The 22,905-nt window shown below is 52.1% G+C and overlaps 2 protein-coding genes across 5 annotated transcripts in view; one reads left to right on the top strand and one right to left on the bottom strand.

Moving 5' to 3' along the window:
* NGEF (neuronal guanine nucleotide exchange factor) overlaps positions 1 to 12,228 on the top strand; it is a 51,362-nt gene extending 39,134 nt beyond the window's left edge. For all 3 annotated transcript variants that reach the window (XM_065675082.1, XM_065675083.1, XM_065675084.1), the window contains 8 exons: positions 401 to 530; positions 1,039 to 1,113; positions 3,034 to 3,123; positions 4,763 to 4,926; positions 5,947 to 6,102; positions 8,343 to 8,422; positions 8,850 to 8,954; positions 9,548 to 12,228. In XM_065675082.1, coding sequence (XP_065531154.1) covers positions 401 to 530; positions 1,039 to 1,113; positions 3,034 to 3,123; positions 4,763 to 4,926; positions 5,947 to 6,102; positions 8,343 to 8,422; positions 8,850 to 8,954; positions 9,548 to 9,720 — 973 coding nt within the window. In that variant the 3' untranslated portion in view covers positions 9,721 to 12,228. The remainder of the gene's footprint in view (positions 1 to 400; positions 531 to 1,038; positions 1,114 to 3,033; positions 3,124 to 4,762; positions 4,927 to 5,946; positions 6,103 to 8,342; positions 8,423 to 8,849; positions 8,955 to 9,547) is intronic.
* A 454-nt stretch (positions 12,229 to 12,682) lies between these two features.
* SNORC (secondary ossification center associated regulator of chondrocyte maturation) lies at positions 12,683 to 21,832 on the bottom strand. 2 transcript variants are annotated; one of them, XM_065672677.1, is made up of 3 exons: positions 21,736 to 21,832; positions 13,376 to 13,552; positions 12,683 to 12,815 (listed from the first exon to the last, which is right to left on the bottom strand). In XM_065672677.1, exons 1-3 carry the CDS (start codon positions 21,806 to 21,808, stop codon positions 12,706 to 12,708), a joined length of 360 nt encoding a protein of 119 aa, XP_065528749.1. In that variant the 5' UTR covers positions 21,809 to 21,832; the 3' UTR covers positions 12,683 to 12,705. The 2 variants fall into 2 exon arrangements, with proteins under 2 accessions (XP_065528749.1, XP_065528748.1); XM_065672676.1 differs by having other exon boundaries at positions 13,376 to 13,555.
* Between the last annotated feature and the right edge of the window lie 1,073 nt (positions 21,833 to 22,905).

Below are 22,905 nucleotides of genomic sequence, written 5' to 3' on the forward strand. Positions count from 1 at the left end.
AATTTCACCTTGTCACAGAGTTCCAACTGTGTAAAAATGTATAATTATGCCTCTGACTCATCTACTTGGACACACACCCCATTCACACGCACCTACGCACACAGCGCATGCTGCTGAGCTAGATGTGCTAACACATGTGAACACTACCATGGCTTCTACATTAAAAGTCTTTTTTTTTTCCCTCCCCCAACACTATAAATAGTTTTGGATTTCAACCTAGATGGATTGGATCCTTTTGGATTACACCTAGAAGCATTCAGTCCCCTCTTCTCTCCCATTGGGAGAGGCCAGGCAGATGCTGTCTATGGGACTAACCTGCTTTTGGGTCACCAGCCACATACCAGAGGCTCAGGCAGAGCAGCACTCAAAGCCCTCACACCTTTGTTCTCTCTTCTCTCAGGCAGGACAAGCCAGCTTTCCGAGAAGTGATCTCACAGCTGGAGCTGGATCCCAAGTGCAAAGGCCTGTCCTTTTCTTCCTTCCTCATTCTGCCGTTTCAAAGGATCACTCGGCTCAAGCTGCTAGTGCAGGTAGAGATTTGTGCTCTTCTCTGTCTTCTGAGGGTCTTCTGGATCACTCCATTTTTCTTTTCAGCAGCTGTGCAAGAGGCTTAGATACAGCCACAATCAACCCTAGAGATGGGTGAAGCCTTTCCACAGAATTAGATATTATGAACAGCTATGGAAAAGATTTAGTCACTCAGAGACCATCCCCAAGCTAGTGTTGAATTTACCACACAGCTTTTACTGAGCAACAGCTGTCTGTTAGTGCCAGGTCCATCTATTTTTCTTTTCTTTTTTCTTTTCTCTTTTCTTTTCTTAATATAAAATAGGAGTCTGCCTGATGTATTTCTTTTAGATATAAGGTCAGATGGGACCAGGTTTTAATGAGAAAGAGGAACTGAGAAGTGAGAGTCACTGTACTTTGTCACCTACCCTGTAATGAGGCTGATGGCCAGAAATAACTCAGAGGCTAGTTTGACAGTTTCTGTGCTGTCAAATTGGGATCAGAATTAACACAGCTTTTCCTCCCCTGCAGAATATTTTGAAGAAAGTAGAAGAAAAGTCTGACAGGGAAAACACTGCCCTGGATGCACATAAAGAGCTGGAAACAGTAAGTCTGGATGAACTAAACTGAACACCATTAAGATGAAACCATGATGTTCATTCCTCCCACCTTCCCCTCCATAAAAAAAGACCTACAAACTACATTCACTCCTGGAGCTGCCCCTTTAAATCCTATCACTGTGCTTCAGGAGTAATATTTTTTTCCTGAAGCCTTTCTTGTTCTCAAAGATAGACTAATCCAGCAGCAATCAGATGTCAGTGACAAGGAGTCCCTTGCTAACAACAGATGTGTATGTTTCTGCTGTAGGAAAGGGCAGAGAGAATGTTTTCCCCTAGGGAATTCAAGATTACAAATTGTTTTTTGCAGATAGTTGAAGGTGATGGATCTCCCTGAGGGATGTAATTAGCCACATCAGGCAATAGAGCACAACTGTGTCAGGCTTCCTCCAATGCAGCATGCTTCTTCCTCTGACCTAGAATAACAATTTCTTAATGAAGTACTCAAGCCTGCTTTTAGCCCTCTTCCCTGAAGCTGGTAGGTAGCTCTGGTGTTCAGTTGTACTAGTTACTGCCGCACACAAAACAACAGGAAAGCATTGGGATGTTTTCCATCTGACATGGTCAGACAAGGCAATCCCACCTCCAAGCTACATATCTCAATGGTCTCTGCATGTAGGTGGCAGCCACATGGAACAGTGTTTGAACCCTTCTTCATCAGAAGCTTGGGACATCTCAAGTCCTGCAGTTCAATATATATAAGTATTTGAAGTTGAAAACTGTGCTAGAACATCAGCCTGAGGATAGAGCCATAGCTTCTGACTGAAATACTAGAAAACAGGCTCCTGGATTTGCCCTGGATTAGAGTAGGAAGTCTACACTTTGGAGATCACTAGGGATAAAGACAGAGACCTTCACAATGAACAGTGTTCTGCATTAAGTTAGTGTTTGCAGAATCCCTCTTGCATCTGGTAGCAATGTTTTTTTCCACTGGTCAGAAGCCTGAGGAAAGCTGCTCCTGTAGCATGCAGGTAACTACAACTGCTGATGGAAAAATGCTCTTTTTACATTCAGCTGCTGCTGACTCACCTGATCAGTTTCTTAACTGTGTGGTTATTTATCTGTAAGTGTCGAAGTTTAGATGCCTAAAATCCAGCTGGGTACAGGCATCACAGCAGAGGTCACCTGGTGCTTATTTTCCCTGTAGGTATCCCTATTCAAGAGGGAAGAGCTGATCACAGTTTAAATTGCTGATATTCTGGTGGGTTTTGAGCAGCAGAAACAGAGCACAAAGTGGAACTTGTTCTCCAATGTGGTTTTTTTACCTAGCCAGTCCTCAAGAGAGTTGCTCCTTATGAAACAGGCAGTGGCATCTAGGTTAAGGTCCCTGTAATAGGGTAGTGCTCGCACGTTGGTTGTGGGTTTTCAGTTAAAATTTGTGCTCAGAACACAGCTGGGCTCTGTATGATGAATGTCTCTTTTGCTGGGACATTTCATTGCCTTGGCATCTGGTGCTGCTTGGCAGAACCACAGCATTTGCATCTTTGAAATTCAGATCTTTGGCTTCATTTTCTTCTTGAAGATGACACAGTGCGTGTACAAGTGTTGGGGACAAGGAAGATGAGATACATGGCATGTCAGGATCTGGAAAATGAGATATACCCTGTGTTGGGCAACAAGGACTATTGCTTAATACTTTCTGTTTCAGTAACTGAATGCAGCCATCTAACATGTCCTCTGATAGCCAGCCAACTATAACACCTTTTGGGTATTTGGTGAGGGGTTTTCTTTGTTGTTGTTTTTGTTTGTTTTCCACTCTTTTTTTCATGCACATACAGTGCTGACAGAAGAGCTTGGCTGGGTCAGTTCCTGTTACAGCAGAGCACTTAAACTGTCACGGTCAGGCCTTTCTGTGCTGTCCATCATTGCTTACCAGTGAAGGCAAATCTTTGTACACTCCTTCTCCCAGGTGGTGAAAGCATGTAATGAAGGTGTCAGGAAGATGAGCCGAACAGAGCAGATGATCAGCATCCAGAAGAAACTGGAATTCAAGATCAAGGTATAAACACAGGCGGGTCACCCTTTGCAGACAGCAAACCAACAGCCTCCAGCCGTTGTGAGGACATACATGGCAGTAGTAACCTAGTTGCCCTTATTTCAGTGCGTATTCAGTGGTAACCTGGTCCACAATGTCCCTCTCCAAAGCCTTTGAAGGGAATGCTGCTGCATCCTTGTGTTCTCAGTGCACACATGCTGCAGAGGTTGAGGCAGCACTGAGGCCAGTGTGTTGTGCCTCTACGCAGATTTGACATGCTGGCATCAAACCACCCAAGCACAGTAGTGAGTGCCCCCTGCTCCAGCACTCCGTTCTGGCTCTTCCCTCTCATCTCCCTTCAAAATGCAGGTCAACTCTGAGCTATTATTTCACATTACAAATTACATTGAAGGAAGATGAAAGCTTACAAAGCAAAACACTTTAAAGCTGGAAAACACCAAAATAAAGACTGCCCCGCCATTTTAATTCATCCATGCATTTATGCATTATGTACAGTCTCTAATTACCTGCTGATGATCCATTTTGGCTCCACTCAGGAAATGATCGAGTCCATATTTAGGGGTGTCTGACCGCGTCTCATTCATGCCATGAAACTCCGGTGCCGAGTATAGAGTTGCCAATTCTTTTCTTGAGCACTATGGAGATGCTTCTTAGATCCATCTGCTTCACAAACTTTAAGGAGCATATTTAGCTTCCCAGCAACCTTTTCATGTACCTGAACAACCAAAGCAAAAATAACAAAACAGAACAAAGCAAGACCATTTGTTTGGGAAGCTACATTGGGTGAACAAGAATTTGTTTTTCCACTCAAGGCTAGACCACAGTCCACAGGACACCTCTAGACTGGGATAGCTACAAGGCTGCCCTCATCTTCTGTAAAGCTGAGGCTGTAATGACAGGCTTGAGCTGGTTCATCCCTGGAGTAGCTCTACCTTAGGAACCACTCTCCTCTGGTGAAAAGAGTGCAAGAGTGCAGAATGTTAGACTGTGCCACTGTGCATGTGATGAACACAGGGATGAAGTGCAGATGGAAAGAGCAGATAATTCCCAGTATTTCAGTCATTAGACTGCAAGTGTAGTGTTCTTCTAATGTAAGATGTAGTGGACTTCTTGGTTTTAACTCAGTGGGTGACAAAACTCTAGCAGCAGTGCTGTTGCAGCTGCACAGACAGTATCTCCTCCTAGCTGGGACAGACCCAGCGAGTCAGGACCCATTTAACCTGGGTGTTTTGTAGCCAAAAGGCAATACGCATGTATTGCCAGAATACACAATAGATGTCTGGAAAGGCTCAGTCCAGGTGGTGACACATGGGATCTCCCAGAGACAGATCAGCATGTGCAGGTCCTGGTGTTCAAATCCAGCACTTTGCACTCCAGCATTGCTGTCCTTTAGTGTTTGTTCACTTTCAGGCTCCTGCCATGCCCCTGAGTTTTGTTACGCTCTGAGCCAGGCTGCGGTGCGAATGGCAGAACACGTTGCGCTCTCTGTGCAGCTCTGATCCACCTTCTGCAGCACAAGCTGTGGTGATGGGAGCTCACCACCCTTCCTTTTGCATCTCTTGTTGCTTTCAGCATGTTGACTGCATAAACCCACAGGGTTTTGCTGCTCTCCTGATCTTTGCCATCTTTTCCTCACTTCCAGTCTGTGCCCATCATCTCTCACTCCCGCTGGCTGCTGAAGCAGGGGGAACTGCAGCAAATGAATGGTCCAAAGACATCACGAACACTTCGCACCAAGAAACTCTTCAGAGAAATCTACTTGTTCCTTTTCAACGACCTGCTGGTAATCTGCCGGCAAATTCCTGGGTGAGTACAAAATCTGGGAATTACGCAGGGCACCTTCTTATTCCTGTTTGCCCATGGGTTTATCTAAGCTGTGATGCTGTGCCCCTGTCCTGTTACCGAAGTACAGGGAGGTATCCTGGCCTGACCTGTATGTCTACCTCCAGCAGCCTCTTTGCTTTTGAGCACAGTTGAATACTCATGAGTCAGCTCTCTCCAACCAAAAACTGATGGCAAAAACATCTTTGATTCCAGGTTTCCCAGCAGGATAAGCGAACAGGTATCCACCAGTTTCTGCAGCAACAAGTCACATCAGCTGGTGGGCTGGCCCAGGAGGCCTGTCTTCCTGTCAAGAAGTGACTTTTGACTCATCGCTGCTTCAAGAACAGCTCAGATTTAGTCAGTTAAACATCTAAGAAAGCAGTCTAGAAAACATGAGCAGCAGGGAGGGATATACATTTAGGCCTGAGGCTAACAGTTCTGTTTGACAGGCTGTAACCTGCCTCAGGAGGAGGAAAACATCATTGTGCTCAGGGCTAGGTCTTGTTTCACCCTAGTGAAACAGAGCAGCACAGGTAGGTCCAGAGAACAGCGTGTTCTTTGTTGCACTGACCAGACTCACCGGTAGGGAGCATCTTGCCAGTCCAACATTTCTAATAAACATGTCGCCACGGTGTCTGTATGCCTGGAAATATTTTGCTTCTGTGGCAGCCTGTATCCAGAAAACACAGAGGCATTTCACAAAGAGGAATGAATTAAGCCTCACAGTCCCCTTTGAGGGAGCACTGTCTGTGTTTTGTACATAGGGAGCTCAGATCAACCATTTGGGCATTGGGAGATGCCTAAGGCACAGCAAGAAGAGGGTTTCTTGCTTTGCAGTGGGTTTTCATAGCCATGCACATATCTTCCCACACCAGGACATCATTTTGCCCCTGCTGTGAAGCGGTTCCTGGTCCGTGCCCTCAGTACAGTTCCGGGTGGCTGAAGCCAAAGCCTCCTGAGGTAACGGCAATTTTTCCTGATCTCCTCTCTGTCCCCTCCCAGGGACAAGTACCAAGTGTTTGACTCTGCTCCTCGCGGGCTCCTTCGGGTAGAGGAGTTAGAAGACCAGGGGCAGAGTTTGGCCAACGTCTTCATCTTGAGGCTGCTGGAGAACGCAGATGACCGGGAGGCCAGCTACATGCTGAAGGCATCATCCCAGTGAGTACAACAGCCACCCACTCACCAGCGCTCAGGAATGCCCTCTCCTTACACCCATGCATGGGCAGCACCCTGCGGCACAGGGACCAGCTCTCCGGGCTTACCAGTGTCAGGCAGGCAGAGATCCCACTGCTGGCCTTACAAACCTCTCTATCCAATGTGGCTCCCCTGAGGCTGCCTTTGACCTCTCCTGCTGACAGGCACTAGTGAGCCAGGCGGGTTTCCCTCCTATACAATGTATTTGTAGCATCCAGGGTGGAGAATGGATGGGCACTTTGTATTCTGGGACAGAGAGGTCAGAAACCAGCCCTGGGACAGAGAAGCCCGGCTGATTTATAGCCCACAGCATATTCACAAAGCAAAAGCAAGCATACATCCGTATGCTGTACACTCCAAAGATCAAGGCTGCGCTCAGCCAGCACTATGAAGTGGGTCCTGCTTGTAAGGCAAAGGTGAGAGAAGCGGCCGCTTCCTCAGCGCCTTCCACAGCCGATGCTGGTCTTGCAGCCCTTCTGCTGCTCGGGGCCTCCTTGTCTCCTTGGATACAGTTTTTCTTGGCTCACTGATTTTACACTTCAGGTTCCAACAAGCTCAGACTGGGCAAATGATTCAGCTGCACCAGCACAAGGCTTACCTTTGACCCAAGCCTTACCAGCCCTGCATCTTCCAGGCACACTGTCTATGCCATTATAGGTGTACATGTACCACCAGCTAAACAGCTACTAGAGATGATGTGCACTGCAAGCTTAGTGTTACTTTGCTATCGGTTGTTATATTGCTTAACGAATGCAAGGCCCAGCTGGGACCACGTCCTGCTACAGCCCAGTGCAGCACCAGCATCAGGAAGACAAGCCCCTACTACAGTGAGTGAGCAACTGCACCTTCTCCCCAGGCATGTGACTGCAGCTTTGCTGTACTGAAAATAGAGATGTCAGTCATGTTATGGAGGGCAAGCGCACATGTGACGTCTGTGAGACTTCACTGTGGAGAGAACGATAAACCAGGCCAGGGTTTGCCCCAGCTCAGGGGAGGCAATGGCACTTCTGCATCCTGTCCCATCTTCATGATGGTCGCAGTGAGTATGTGATCCAGCACATATGGTGACCTGCGTGGTGGCAGCTTGCAGCTGATGTCCTGGGTGGGCTGTGCAGTGCATTTGGACACAGCTAGTCACAAAGGCAGGGCTGGAGCACAGGTTGAGAGAAACCAGGGGCTGCAGGCAGGATCCAAATAGCCCTGTGAGGAGCTGTGTGCAAGGCCAGCCTGCAGATAGGGCCACAAGCACAACAAGACACTTAGTTTGATCTGTAGGTGCCAATCCCTCAGGGCACAGTGCTCTCATCCTGCACATCTCCATGGCATGAGGGGCTGCACTTGACCTGCAGGTGTCCTCTCTTGGCATTGTGCTTCATACCTGAAGCACAAGGTATTTCCAACCCTGTGGATCAGCCTGCCTGTGCTCGTCCTTCACATCTCCCTTATAGGCCTCTCTCCTCCCAGAAAACACTCTGGTGGCTTTAGATGTGTGTCAAGTTCAGGCTTTAGAACTAGCATCAGAGAAGGTACAGAGCTCTGGCTCCCTTGGGGCTGGGAGCACCGCTGGATCTCCAGGCAGGAGCTGCAGCCTGTGGAGATGAGCTGCCTGTTTCCAAGCAGGGCTGAGGGAGCTCCAGGCATGGGGCTTCTCCAGCACTGTGGATCTTCCCCCCTCCTGCTGCAGGCCCAGGTTTTGCATAGCAGCGTGCTGAATATGTTCACATGGGTCTCTGTCACATCTGCTGCCAACTGAGCTGTACCCTTGGTGTGCTGCAGCTTTTGCAAGTGAATTCATCAGTTCTGTCCTTTAAACGTTCCCACACAGCAGCTCCAAACATAAATGAACCTCTAACTGCTTCTCTTCAGGAAGAACTGCTCCTATTGACCCAGCCCTGGTTAGAGCCCAGAGGATGCCAGGCTTCCCACCCTGCTGCTGGCTCCCTGAAGCCAGGCTGCTCCCCAAAGTGAGATCTTACTGTTCTGGGGACAGCCAGCAGAGCCCAGGGCACTGGATGTGTGACATCCCACCCACTGCGTGTGGGAGAGTGGGGCTCAGCATCGCCTGGGAGTCCAGGACCCCAGGGTGGAGAAGGCAGGAGCTGGCCATGAGAGAAAGAATTAGGAGCCCAGGGCTGCCTGGGCAGGAGAGCTGGGTCCCTATGACTGTCCCATGCTCACAGCTTTGGTTTGTCTCCCCTGTGCAGGAGTGAGATGAAGCGCTGGATGATCTCACTGGCCCCGAACCGCAGAACCAAGTTTGTTTCATTTACATCCAGACTTGTGGGTAAGAGACACAGCATGGGAGCCACATACTCTTCACCCCTACACCAGGGTACCTTATTCTGCCTTCATCTCAGTCCAGCCCTGGCCTTGGGGCCGCTGCCAAAGCTGGACTGTCCCTGGCACCCTCTGTGTTCCCACCACCCATAGCCACTTGCCTGTGGGCCTGGCCCTGACCTTGCACCGCTCCAACCCAGGCTCGGCTGCACCAGTGCCCTCCCTCCCAGCCAGGCTACTCAAGGGTGGCACCGCAGTGGTGGTGCTCACCCAACTCCTTTCCCCTCAGAGATGCTTCCCTGGTGCCTGTGACTGGGGGACCCTTTGTCCTCCATGGGGTTTCTTACCAGATCAGAGGGACCATTCGCAGAGTTCATGGTCCTACAGCAGAATCCATCCCATTCCATCCCTCACTCTTGCCCTGTTCCCGGCAGACTGCCCGCAGATCCAGTGTGTCCACCCGTACGTGGCCCAGCAGCCAGATGAGCTGTCCTTGGAACTAGCTGATGTCCTCAACATCCTGGACAAGACAGATGACGGTATGAGGGACAGGATGGGGGTGTATGCGGGAGGGTGGGCTTTGCCCTTAGCAGACAGGAGGGGCCAGGCAGGGAGAGACCCGTCATTGGCATCACAGCTGAGGAAGCTCAGAGCAGGAGGGGGGAGCCACTGCCTCCTCCTGACATTCAGCAAATCCAGGTAGTGCTGGCACAGCCATGCTGGCACTGGCCGTGGGCCATGGCAGGGCTGACACAGGTGTAACCCAGGCCTGTTCTTACCTCGATGATGCTTCACAGCCACCTGGTCCTGGTCTCTGGGGCACACTTGTAGCTGGTGGACTCAGTCACACTGGCTGTGTGCTGGGTACCCCTCCTGCAGCACCAGGGGCAGCCAGGGTCACCCAGTGGCAGCAGTGCCTGCTTTGTGCTGGCATCCCTTGAATTAGTTGTCCACGCAGTGCTGCTCAGGCAAGCAGGCCTCCTTGGCCAGATTGACAAACTGGGGCCGCTCCAGCATAGGTCTCTAAGCAGCTTCTAGAAAGCACTGCCAGCTGTATAGTCTCTTCCCAGCACCACTGTCCCAGCACAGGAGCAAGGAACACTCATCTGTGCCTGTCTCTGTCTCTACTCAGGCTGGATATTCGGAGAGCGTCTTCACGATCAGGAGAGGGGCTGGTTCCCCAGTTCTATGGGGGAGGAGATCCTGAACCCCAAAATCCGAGCCCAGAACTTGAAGGAGTGTTTCCGGGTGCACAAGTCGGATGACAGCCAGCGGAGAAAACTGGGCAGCAGGAACCGCCAATGACCACTGTCATCCCCGAACATCTGGAGCACCTCTGGGAGAGGGGCAAAGAACAGAAGCTCAGAAGCTGGGAGGATATGATGATGGTGTGGTGGGCCATGGTGCAGGACCTGGTGTGCCGGAGCAGGCACACGCACCCATGAACAGACAGACTGCAGCTCCTGGGCTCCCTGCGGCACTGATCCTTCCCTGGAGATCCGTGCTCTGAACTGGCTTGGATAACCCTTTCCCAGGCATTCTGTACAGCTGCAGAGAGCAGAAGCCAAGCTGACACAGCCCAAAGGTGCTGGCTGGCTGACCCCCATTCCCTGCACACATATGAGCTGGGGCTGGCTCAGGCTGCCTGGGAAAGGCACACGGCTACAAGCATAAAAAACCATTAATGCTACCCAGTTTGAGCACTTGCTGCTCATCGTGACTTATAGTTTGGGTCGCTCCTAAAACACCATCTTACAGGGATAAAGCTGAAGCAGAAGAGCTGTCTCACCACCTCTATACAGCCCATCAGCACCAGGCTGGGACAAGCCCCAGTAACTCCAGCAGTCCTGCTATGGAGCCACTTGGGCCCATCCCCATGGGCAGATCCCCAACCTGCTTCCAGTCAAATGCTCCGCACCCAGCCCTGCTCCACCAGCAGCGCAACCTCACCAACCCTGACCCACACCTCCGCCTGCCAGATGGTCTCAGAGCACATCGAGGCCCTGCCCATGGCTCACCCTCTCTTCCACAGCCAGTCCCTCCGCAGGGTCCTGGCACCACATCCTTTCCTGTTCATCTGGCACTTGTGGGCTCTGTGGTCTCTGCTACTCGCTGCTGCTGAGGCACAGGGCAGGGTGCCCACGCCAGCTCTTCCCCACACACCACCATGGGAGCACCAGCAGCAGGCGAGTGACCTTACCCCAGGAGCTGCTGTCCCACACGCTGTGGGAGGCTCAGCAATTGCTGCCTGCATGCTTGTAACCCACAGCGCGCTGCTGCCTGCACAGGCGGAGCGCACCACCTCCCTGTACAGCTGCACCTCCATGTATATACACCAACCCCGTCACCAGGCCACGCAGAGCCGGGCAGCACTCCTTCCTTGCATGAAGCCCAGGGCACTGCACTGAGACCAGCCAGGGGACGGACCCACAGCAGCTGCCTGCTGCCCAACAGCCTCGCTATGAACAGTCCCACACGTGGCCGCAGTGGCAGGCCCCTTGGCTACAGGCTGGTCCTGAGCTGCAGCCAGCGTGCATCAGGGAAATGGATTGTTCGGCACCTTTCTGTACCACTGCAAAGGAGTCTTGCAAGGTGCCGTGGCCTGCAGTGCCGCACGCTCCTGCAGCGCCATGGCTGTGCTCTGGAAGGGGATGGAGAAAAGCTGCCTGCCGATGGAGCCATGCACAGAGCAGAGCCGTGGTGATGGCAGCCTGGGGAAGCAGCAGGGACCAGGGAGCTGGTTCTGGTTGGGGCTGGTTCTGGTTGGGGCTGGTCTTTGGGCTACCCAGGACCAGGTTACACATGGGGTGTGCAGCCGGAGCCAGCTGAGGGAGGGCTGGGGCTGTCACCATGGTCCTGGGATGGGCAGCTCTGCACTGGGCAAGTGGCTGCAGCCCTGGTGGGACCAGAGCAGTGAAGGGAGAATGAAGGCATCCCCCACTCTGGCCAGGTCAGTGGCATCAGGTTAGCAGTGACAGCAGACCTGTGCTTTCCTACAGCACCCCAGGGAGAGGGCCCCAGGCTCCCTGCTGATGCCCAGCCCAGAGCTGGGGGCCAAGAAGGGGCCGCAGCCTCCAACCTGGTGCACCGGCCTTATTTAATGGAGACACCCTGAGTCAGACATGCCCCACACACACATTCCCCCCCAACAGCACCCTACAGTCAGCTTTTGAGTACAACCAAGCGTCCAGCTCAGGGTCCAGACCTTACGGCAGCCACAAAGTCTCTAATGCAAAACCCAGAGGAGCTCCAGCTCCAGGAAATCCTTAAAATGATCTGAGAAGTTGCCACAGAGCAGACCTTACAGCTCCACAGCCCAGGCACTGCTGCCCCAATGCCTGCCTGGGGTGTTTCTCCTAAAACGGAAATGCTCCCTTACCCATCAGAACAGCTATTTCACCAGTGGAGGGGCTGACCCGGGTTTCCTGGTACTGGGATGCTGGTTCCTCACTGCATTTCTCCAGGGAACAAGGGCTCAGGGCTGCCATGGACCATGCCGTGACCCACCACCAGACCCTGGGACTTGCTCTGCCCCCCTCTTGCTCTGTTGTGACCTTTTAGGACCCCAAACCATAGGCACAGGCTGTGTGTGTTTTCAGGCACCGAGTGGCATCCAGTGTTACCTCCTCAGACCCAGCCCTGCACGCCTCCGTTTCCGTGGTCTCAAGTGTTGTACAGGGCCAGGCCTGGGGCCCACATGCACGGGCTGGAGCCCCCCCCGGCCCCGCTGGGCTGCCTCAGCAACCTGAGGGGAACTTCTCGTTGTCTTGTTTTCCTGTGTGATGAAATGTACCTGAGCGAGCCAGCGCCAAAGCCACACGTGTGCGTCTCCTTCCTCCCCAGTCTCCTCCAGTGTAACTGGTGGGGGGCAACGGGCCTGAGCACAGGGGGTGGGAGGGGGGCTGAATGTGAACATGAGATCGGGGGAGACAAGGGAAGTATGAGGGTGGTCTACACCAGATGAACAGCCCTTCCCACGGACACCTGCACAAGGTGATGCCCAACACCATTACCAACAACCAAGAGAGCTGGTGGCAGCTCGGAGCCACTCACTCCCTGCTGCAGGGCCCCCCCCCCCCCCCGCTGCGGTCAAGCCTGCCAGGTCTGTGTGCACCCCAAAGATCCACATGCCAAGAGCACAGCACACTGGGGCGCAGCTCTGCTGCCCAGTGCGGAGGCTGGAGTGCCCCTTGCAGCACCCACGGCAGCGTGCCTCCGCAGGGAGCCCAGGCAGACGGGCAGCAGGAGCAGCCAAGGGCTGGTGTGGTACAGAGAAATCTTTTATTGAGCTCAGGAGGCAGAGAACTTTCTCAGCGTGATGATGACCAAGGCCACAAGCACAGAGGTGCCCAGGAGGGAGGCGATGACAATGGCACCGATAGCTCCGGGGCCCAGTGACCCTGCGGGGACAGAGAACAAGGTGGTATGAGATCAGCATAGCCAGTGGGGCCCAGGCGGGAAGGGCTGGGGGTATCAGCCCCACACCAGCCATGGCGTCACACTCCCAAGCCCCACACGCTGCCCATGGTGGCCCCGCTCCCATGTCCCAGGGCAGCGGAGGTGCAATCCTGTGCCCCAGTGGCAGTGAGCCCTTGGGCAGGTGGCTGGAGCCCACCACTGCTCCTCAGCCGGGGACCAAGAACAGTACCACACAGCAGGTCTTTGGCACTCAGCTTTCCTGTTAGCACCCACACCAAGAGCTGCTTTGCTCAAGGCACATTACAACAGGCGTTTGCTGTAGACCAGGAGCCAGGGAAGGAGCTCACACTCCCTGTTTAAAGGGCTTGAGGCATATTCTTGCCTATTCCCCCCCTCATCCCCAGCAGCGGGGCTTGGGTCAGGCCACTTCAGGAGACTCAAACCTCTCTTGGGAGGCAACAGGCCCATAGGGAACAACTGCAAAGCGAGGACACCCTCAGCCTGGGGTGATCCCCAGGGCGCCCATGGTGCTGCCATGTACCGTCCCCAGCATCCAGCCGGTGCAGGTGAGTGGTGTCCTCGGGCTCCAGCTCAGAGGTGTACGGGGGGAAGGCCGTGGCATCCGAGAGCCGGGCTGTGGTGGTGTCCATGGGGCCGGCTCCAGAGGGCAGCTCGGGAGGCTCGTTCCAGAGGGTGGGCACTGGGCCCTGCGGGTGCTCTGCTGAGAAACAAGCGCCCACGGTGACCCCGCTGCCCGCCCCGGTGCGGCTGCAGGGTGAGCCGAGGGCTTCGGGAGGCTGCAGATCACCACCAGCCAGAGCAGCCGAAGGCAGCGCCTGCGCCCCACGGTGCAGCCACTGCCCCAGGCTCTGGAGGCCTCCTGGCGTACACACAGCACACGTGGGACAGCGGGGAGCTGCCCACAGCCTCTGCTCGTGCACCGGCACCCACAGCCAGTCTGTGGGTCTCCGAGGGACTGGGCCGACACATCCCTGCAACCTGGACACGTGCAGGCCAAACTCACATCATCTCAGGGCCCTTCTGTGCGGCACCACCGGCCTGTGCAGCGCGGGGTGCCAGAGGTACTGGCAGGGAGCAGGACACGGCTTCCCCGGGCAGGAGCCCCACTTCCCTCTGCCCACCTCCACACCACACCGGGGAGGTGAAAGCCAGGCCGGGCTCTGTTTGATGTTACCATTCACCTCCTGTTATCCCCTCCCCTGTGGGGTCAGGGACCAAAGCAGAGAGCCCTCCCTGTCTGTGTGTGGCTGAGCCGAGCGCTCCCCGTCAATGCCCAGCTTGTTCAGGTGGGCCTCGGCAGGAACAGGAGACATTCCACAGCTCCCTGCCGAAACCACTGGGAATGTTGCACTGGGATGGGGAAAAAAGGGGGGGAGGGGGGAAACAAACAGCATCCAGCACCAGGGCCCATTCGAATCGACAGGGTGGGTATCAGGGCTGGGAAAGGGCATCAGAGGAGGTGGAGCAAGCAGCCTGGGCTCTCTGGGGCACAGCACAGGGGTATGCTGGGCATCCCGGCTCCAGCATGGTGCCTCGTGGTGAGCCAGGGGCACTCAAAGCCTTGTCTCAGGCTCTCCCTGGCCCCCAAGGAAGGTGGCACCAGCACACCTTGGCACCACCACCCCTAGAGCTTGAAGTATGTGGAAACCTCCTTGCCTCCTGCTGGCAGCTGGCACCTTATGGGAGGAGAGTGAGCTGAAGAACCGATGCTAATGGGTTCCACTACACTTGGCTCGCCCACAGGAGCCCTGCATCAGGAGGAACAGGAACACCAGCACCAGAACACTCACCTTTGCTGCTGGAAGAAACCCACCAATACAACTTACCACAGGGCTCGCATCAGAGCAGCTCCCACCATCCCCAAAGCTATCGCAGGCTGTCTGCAGACTCAGGAACATGACAGGGCTCCAGAGCAGTTGTGGAAAGGCCATTTCTACAGCCACAAAAGTGGCAGGGTTTTCAGTGAGACAGCTGCAGGTTTAACCCTGGCCCAACAAGCAGTGAGAGACAAACAAGCCCCCAGTTTGAGACCTGTGCCTGGTCAGCATGCTGTGGCTGGCTGACCCAGCACATGGCAGTAGCAGCGAGTACCATGTCCTCCCACACTTGGTACATCTGTGGTCACTGTGTGCATCAGAGGTGGCATCTCGGGTCCCTGGTACAAGCACACAAGAGCCCTGTGCTCCACAAAGGCTCCCCAGAAAAACCTGAGCCCTCGGGCAGGGCCCTTCTCAGCCTGTCCTGCAAAATTAACCAGAGGCTGGAGACTCGCATCCCATCCAGAGGCTCTTCTGGAAGGTACCAATTTCCGGTGGACTTTTCTAGAAATCCTGCTGTTTGGCTACATCTGGAGTACTGCATCCAGCGCTGGGGCCCCAACACAAGAGGGATGTGGAGCTGTTGGAGCAAATCCAGCAGAGGCTATGGAGATGCTGTGAGGGCTGGAGCAGCGCTGCCCTGGAGATAGGCTGAGAGAGCTGGGCTGGTTCAGCCTGGAGAAAAGAAGGCTCTGAGGAGACCTTAGAGCAGCTCCCAGGGCCTAAAGGGGCTACGAGAAACCTGGAGAGGGGCTTTGGACAAAGGCAGGTAGTGACAGAACAAGGGGAATGGCTTTAACCTGACAGAGGGGAGATTGAGATGAGACATTAGGAAGAAGTTCTTTACTATAAGGGTAGTGAGATACCAAGCAGGTTGCCCAGAGAAGCTGGATAGGGCTTTAAGCAACCTAGTCTAATGGAAGGTGTTCCTGGCCTGTGGCAAGATTTGAAACTGGATGATTTTTAAGGTCCCTTCCAACCCAAACCATTCTGTGATTCCGTGAAGTCTAGAACTGGGTGGGTGAATGTACTTAAAACAACAGGGAAAGAAACCAAGCAGAGCTGGGGCTATTTAGTTCACAACAGTGGCTTTAGGAAGCTGCTGGTTTAGGCACAAATCAAACACACATAATGCCTGTGAAGCCCTGGTTCCAGGCTGCTTTCACAAGCAGAGCAACTCCGCACAGAAGATCCACCCTCCAGCTACAACCTTCCTGCTGTGTCAACACCACCAGGGCCAGCACCAACACTGCAGCCATTCCTAGCTGGCAAGAGAACACCGTGCTGGGAGGATGTCCTTGCACTTCCCAAGAATGTTTTTCTCTCCAAAGCCAAGAGAGCCGAGTGAACCCTTGCATTAACTGGGGGACAATGTTAGCTCAGATCACCTATAACAGATGCAGGCACCGTTCAGGGAGGCTATAGGATCTGGACAGGGTCTTCCCAACTCCTCATTCTCAAATGGACAAGGAGGGAGCGCTACCCTTTCCAACCACAGTGCAAAGGCTCTTTCTCTAACCAGATCCACAGGTCCTGGAAAGTTTCCCTGCCCCCTGTGCATCCAATTCCTAAAAATTTACTGCAGCTCTCTCTAAGCAGGGCACAGAGCTTATGTTTGATAGCTGAGTAAACAGTCTAATTTGTTTATGATCTCAGTGATTTTTAAGACCTGTATAGAGTCCTGGATGGCTCCTGGACATGTATTTTGCTAATTCCCCTCATCTGATTAAAACACGTTTTCAGTTCACCCACACAGAAGGGGCAGAGTGTGCTAAACATGCGTTTTCTGTACCAAGTCCTTGTGGTTTTACCTTAACGGCACTTCAACCAAGGCAAACACAACTCCTTTCAGTCGCTCTAGTGCCTCACTAACAGAGTTGTCAGCAGAAGCAGCAGAGTCGTGCACACACATAAAGTAAGATACTTGCATCTGAACATCACCAAGAGCCAGGGCTTGCTGCTGTGCCTCCTCTTTAGTTCCTGCACCTCGATGCTACCAGTCCCTCCCTCCAGAGCAAGCTGCTGCAGCCCAGGAGAGCCTATTTGGAATCAGTGCTTTGCTTTCCAAGACTCACCCTTGATTTTCCCTCCTAAATAACAGCTTGTGCCCTCACATGCCTCCATTCCTCCCCATCTGAGAAGCCCAACCACCCATCCAGCTATCCCCACACATCCAGTGGGTTTAACAACCACAGGAGTCATGCCTCCACCCCTCTGCAGTCATCCCAGTGAGCATCAGTGATGCTGCTGCTGGCTGAGAGCTGCAGATCCACAACGGAGCAGTATTAAATGCCACACTCCCATTTCAGTCCTCTGGTAAAAGCAAGAAAGGTGAGGGAGAAGCTCAGAGCTTATGTGTCAAAACCCAACACACTATTAATAAGGTCTTAAACCTAAGACACGAGTGCCCTTCCAGTTTCCTGCTGGATACAGTCTCAACAGACAGGCTCCAAGTACAGGCGTGGGGCCCAGTTCAGAGGTTCAATCCTCTGCTCTGCCGCTGTTCCACATGACCACTGCACATCCCTCTCCCTCCTGAGCTGGGTTTCTCTGTGCATGAGCAGGAAACCAGGACTCTAAATATGATCTATGAGAGAAGCAGCACCAGAGCAGCCAGGCTTGGCCACCTCCATGGTTGGTGACACCCTGATTGTGAAGAGGAGGACATGGTCTGTTCACCTGAAAAATGCCTCCGAGTGACAGCTCCAGGCTCAGTGCCAGCCTTTCACTGGGAAAGGGCAAGTCACACGTGGCTTTGGGGCTGTGCACAAAACCCCAAAGGCATTGCAATCTCAAGTGAGGGGGTGCAGCCGAAAGTTGGCAACCAAATATCAAAGCAAGGTAGTTCATGGTGTCCCTGTTCAACCAACTTTGTAAAAATAAAGAACTACCAAGAAACATGCTCAAAACATCATCACAAGACCAGTGATGGATGACACCCATGCATTAGCTGTGCTGGCATCACTCTTAGAACCAGTCGCGTCTCTAGGAAAACCCAGTGGGTACACTCACGATCTGTTTACCCCAGAGCAACTCAGCAGGCACAGCTGGGCTACCAACACACGGGTAACCCCACCACCACTCCAAGGGCTTTGTGCCTTGGTGCTCTGAAGGGAGAGAAACCTCGACCCTGTGGCACAAAGCAGCTCTCCCTCGGCATCAACCCTGTCTCAGCATTTAAGCACAGACTGAGGGCAGCTGTTGTTCCACTTGGTAAAACACACAGTTTGAGAGCACTCAGAAGAAAGACATGGAATAATCTTGGTTATTGAGGTTTCACCATGCAGAGATGGAACCTGGAAAAAAATGGACTAAAGGTATTCCAGTGGTTTAAAACAGGCCAGGTGGAAGGTAGCGCCTCCTCCTTTCCATGTGTTGACACTCCAAATTGCCTTATTTTAAGGAAGTATCTATACCGCACCTTGTCTTCTCCCTCTGTTCAGCACAGGTTAGTTTCAACTGACGCCAGGAAAATGGAAGAAAATATCAGGTTCTTACCCTTTAAAGAAAAACACAGATTTGGGAAAGACGAGGGACCCAGCAGGACTTGAGCTACATGGGCGGTAGCCAAATCTACACAGGATGATGCCAAATGCAACTTGATGAAACCATTATTTCCATGCTCCAGGAGAAGGTGGGTGAGCTGCCAGCAGTGTGACACAGTATCCAGCACTCCAGACAACTGATGGCTGCAAGAAGACTGAAGAGTCTCCATCAGTGATAGCTTTTGAGGAAGCTGATCAAATCTGAAGCATCCTTTGAGACACCAGACCCTCACCCACAGGGGGACAGCAAGACCTCAAGGCAAAGCAGATGAGGCCACGTAACATCTTCATCCCTGGAGATCCCTCACCAGGACCAATACTCTTCCTCACAGAGGCTGGTTTCAGCACCTCCTCATCCTCACTCTCCACCTCCAAACCCAGTAGTAACCTTAGCTGAGAGCTGGTACTAGTGTCAGTAAGTTTTAAGGACTGGTGGTGCAGAGCAAGGTTGGGTAATGGTCTAAAAAGACCTGCAGTAAGTCTAGACACACTGTTGCAACAACTACATCTTTTAAAGACGTGCCTGACAAAACCTATTTACTACTTATCACATTCTAGTAGTTGAACTTTAAAAACTCCCTAATAGACTTCTATTCTCCTGTTGTTGAGAATGAAGACACATGAGTTGCTATGTATGTTTTCCTTCAGCAAGTCTCCTGCTCTTTTTCCCCTGTATGCATTCTGATGTGCTACTGCAGTACAACGTATAGCCACATCAGCTCAAAACAAGGTTAATTCATAAGCCCACAGAGTTTATATACTACATGTATACATGGTTCAGAAGGCAAGGCCTTGCAAAGGCTTTTTACTGACTTCCACTTGGAGCTCTGAATCCATCATGCGAACTGAATCTGGCTTTGCTGATAGCAAAAAAAAAAATCAGCTCTTCACAACCCTCCTGCACTCTAGGCCTACATGCTACTTGGGTTTGGAGGCAGCAGAAGCAGAGAAGATTTGGGTGTGCAGAAAGCCCTTGAGCTGGCTCTTTCCTGTTGCACCTAGATGATGTGGACAAAGAGCGTTAAAGACTCAGTCAGTTGTGTCCTCCTCATCTTTGACAATTGGGACATTGGAAAGAGCTCAGTAACTCTGAGGAGAAATTCAGACTTCATTCACAGAGCACTGTCCAGGAAACCGGAATGGCCAGGCAAGAAGCCAGATCAAGGTACGCAACACGCCAGCACCCCAAAAGTGCTCCAAATGCTAACATCCATACGGGAACCTCAACTGCCAGTGGAGACCCTTCATGCTTTGCTGAACTGAGCACTTACCCAAGGCTTCTGGTGCCAGGTAGCTCTGAGATCCCACTGAGATAAAATCAAACCCAATGAAGATGGGAAGACTCATTCTGGACCTGGGGTCTGCATGGTTGGCATCAGCTACAGCCCTCTCCGAGGCAGGTTCCGCTCCTGCCCACCATGGAGGGCTTTACCATGGAAGGCACGAGGTGCTGAGACGGGAGGGCAGGGGCTGCGTGAACTCTGAGGCCAGCAACGGGCTGTCCAGCCCCAGGCGGCTGCAGCAGGCACGGGGCCAGGGCAGGGATGAAAAGAGGCCTTCAGGGGAGCACAAAGGGCGGCCTGTGATGTGCGAATGCCGGAGCTGGAGTGTGGAGCAGTGCAGAGCGCTGCGGTTCTGATGAATGTTAAATAAACTTGTTTACAGAAAGGCAGGGCTGCATGTGTACGCATGGAGAGCAGAGGGCTGTCTGCATGCCCTTCCCTTCTTTGTCTGCCCAAGGCAGGAAATTTCCTTTGCTAATGGAGTGAAAAGCAGAAAAAAATTCCACTGTGCACTAAAAGCACAGTTTTGGGGGTAGGTAACTTCACTTCTAATGCAGCAGAAAATCCTTCTGCTCCTGGGATGGCTTACCATACATGCTGGTCCCTTGTGTCCTGCTTTGAGGTAGCAGAGAACAAACTTCTTAAAGGCCTCAAGCCTCTAAAATGCCACAGAGGAAGCATCGAAACTCTCCTACACCCCAGGATCCGAATGCTGCATTCATCAGTATAAAGCTCTTTGAGAGCTAGTGGCCTTGCTGCACACGCGTGACTCACCCAGAAAAGGAACCAAGTGAATGTGGAGTATTTCACAGGAGCAAAGTGACACAGGGAGGCAATGACAGCTACAGACCGCAGCTGCGATGCTGAGCCAAGGGCAAGCACACAGGAAAGCTGGCAAGGCCAGGGGCAGAGCAAATACACACCAAATACTGGAAACAAAACAGTGTAAAAGGAATCCTAGCTCAGACAGGAAGCAGATTAAGTTTTCATGGGAATGAATCACTTTCTGCAGAGTGAAGTACTGTTACCAGTTAAGACCTTACCTGGTTTTGGGGAGGAGCACTGACACTGCTTCTGGGAGCACGAGCAAGCTATAAACTGAAACTGTGCTTCAGCAATTAACGTTCCACTACACAGAAATCAAAGCTCGGGGTTTGAGAGGGAGAACATGACTTCTTAGTGCTCATTTCTAGGTTATTTTAAAGGTTTCCCAGCAAGAAGGCATCCTAGAAAGGAAGGATCTGTGGGGGAAATATCAGCCACAGTAATTCTGTTCTTGCACCGAGCTAGGTGCAGTGATAAAGTCCCCTACCCACGTGAAAGCTCCTTTAATAAGAAATGGATGGCTGTTCAGGATCTCCCCGCTGGGCTAGATGCTCATAAACTGGGAGGGGACCACGATCCAGCTTTGCTCCAGATCTTGGAAGGCAGGATGGGAATTCAGGAAAACAAGCACTGTGCTCTTGCCTATTTTGTTGGCTTGAGTGGTTCCTTCAGCCTCACCTCCACTTAATGAAAGAGGCTTTGAAGGAAGCAGCTCCTCATGAGTTTCCAAAGGCAGGAGCAGATAAGGCTGGAATTACTAGTCATCTCCTTAAAAACCAGCACCTCACAGGATCAGTGTCTCACCTATTTGTGTTCCTATCACCTCACTGGAGTCAAGAGCCACATGCACACTTCCCAGCACTGCCACCTGCCCCAGCACATCCAGCTCCAGACAAATTCCATTTAGATGCACGCCTCAGCTTTCAACCAAGCTGAGTATTCATAGACACTTTCCCATTCCTACTTACGGCAGCAGTTGTGAAGTGCTCTGATGTAGCACGAAGCATAGAAAGAACCAGAAACTGGCACATATTCTTTAGCCAGGGAAAAGTGTTCCTTTTCATGACTGTAGCTTCTTCCTGCCATTAGAAGCTAACAAACAGGCTATCAGCTGCCGAGAACTCTCCAACTACATGTCCTGATCTACTACTGCCACTAACGCTCACGTAGGTGCTACTGCTCCTCTGCTTAGGAAAAACTACAAATGATGTTCTCCCCAGCAGCAGCTTAGTCTCAGGGTGGTGAACACATTCTCACCACAAGTGATCCCAAAACTAGTTTCCATTAATTATAACTCAATAAATACAGACTTTTTTAGAGGAGGGAGAAGTGTGCAACAGAGGAGAGGCAGGAAGGTTAGTAAAAGACCACCCATGCTTTTGGGCTTGAAATGCAAACAAAGCTCCTTACCTGCCAGCACAGCAGGGACCAGGATGCCACACAGCGTTAGCAGGACCAGGCGAAGGACTCTGTGGTAGGGCATGGCTTCCCTCGGGAAAAGCGTCGCCAGGAATTCTTAAAACTCTTTGAAGTATGAAACACCTTGGGAATTTCACTGGTGCAATAAAATTTTGTCCAGCCAGGTTAAGAAAGATTTAAAAGAGCAAAAAATAAAGAATTTACTTCACAACAGCAAGTGGATGGAGTGCGTGCAAACCCCAGCAGAGACTCACTCGCTCCAGCTTCTGGAGCACACCTCCTCCTGAAGGCAGCTCCACCCTCTAAGTTGTGCTTAAAACCCCATAGGCAGCCCAGCCATTAGGCATCAGTCACCCTGCCAGGCCAGTGCACACACAAGCAGTTGTTGGCAAGCCCTTCTCAGTGGACACAGGGATGCTCCTGGAATGCCTTCCCTCTGGCCAAGCATCCCACGGCCAGACACAAGGAGCCATTGGGGGAGCTAACCCCGAAACCAAGCTGACCACTGGAGGGCTTTGCTCTCGGTGTGCAGGGGTGGCAGTGGTCTTTCAAGGGTGGGTGCAGCAAAGAAACAAGGGCCTCAATCTTTTCAGACTAAAATGCTCTGAAATGGAGCCAGAGCAGCTCCATGGCATCCTTGTTTTCTGGGTGTATACTTACAGCAGTGGACCAGGAGCAGTGTGTGGTCTCCACAGGCAGAACTGCCTGTTAAAACCTGGTAAAGCTTCCAGGAGAGTTGCCCTTGTCAGGGAAGGCAAGCATCCTCCTCAGATCCAAACCTCATGGACACCACCTCCTCCTGCAACCTTCTGCCACCCTGTCCCTCCCCTCCAAGTGAGAACTTCACAGCAGAGAAAACTAAGGTTTGTTTCAAATGACATTTGCACCAACAGAAGTTTGGGAATGGATGAAGTGTATCAAAAGGGAAACACTCTGGCTCATTGTCAGAAGAATTTCATTAGGATTTTTTAAAGTTGATATGAGGATTAGATGCTTCATGGGTTCCTTCAGAAAAAGATGTAATAAAGTACATAAATGCCCCCAGTATCAGTTCTTTATGCTCTGAAAACATGAGTAGTTTCGTTTTAAATTTCAGATTCAGATGTTTCTCCTACAAGATCGCTGCTTTCTGACTTAGGCAGCCAGATACAGTTCAGGTGT

Source organism: Lathamus discolor, chromosome 3 (assembly GCF_037157495.1).
Source record: "Lathamus discolor isolate bLatDis1 chromosome 3, bLatDis1.hap1, whole genome shotgun sequence".
Taxonomy (NCBI): Eukaryota; Metazoa; Chordata; class Aves; order Psittaciformes; family Psittacidae; genus Lathamus; species Lathamus discolor.

What these genes read in the sequence shown, in the direction of transcription:
- SNORC (XM_065672676.1), bottom strand. Translation starts at nt 21,808, where the DNA reads ATGCCCTACCACAGAGTCCTTCGCCTGGTCCTGCTAACGCTGTGTGGC. An exon ending in GGTCCCTGCTGTGCTGGCAG is followed by an intron (nt 13,556 to 21,735) that starts GTAAGGAGCTTT and finishes CTTGTTTCTCAG; the next exon opens with CAGAGCACCCGCAGGGCCCA. An exon ending in CCGGCTGGATGCTGGGGACG is followed by an intron (nt 12,816 to 13,375) that starts GTACATGGCAGC and finishes CTGTCCCCGCAG; the next exon opens with GGTCACTGGGCCCCGGAGCT.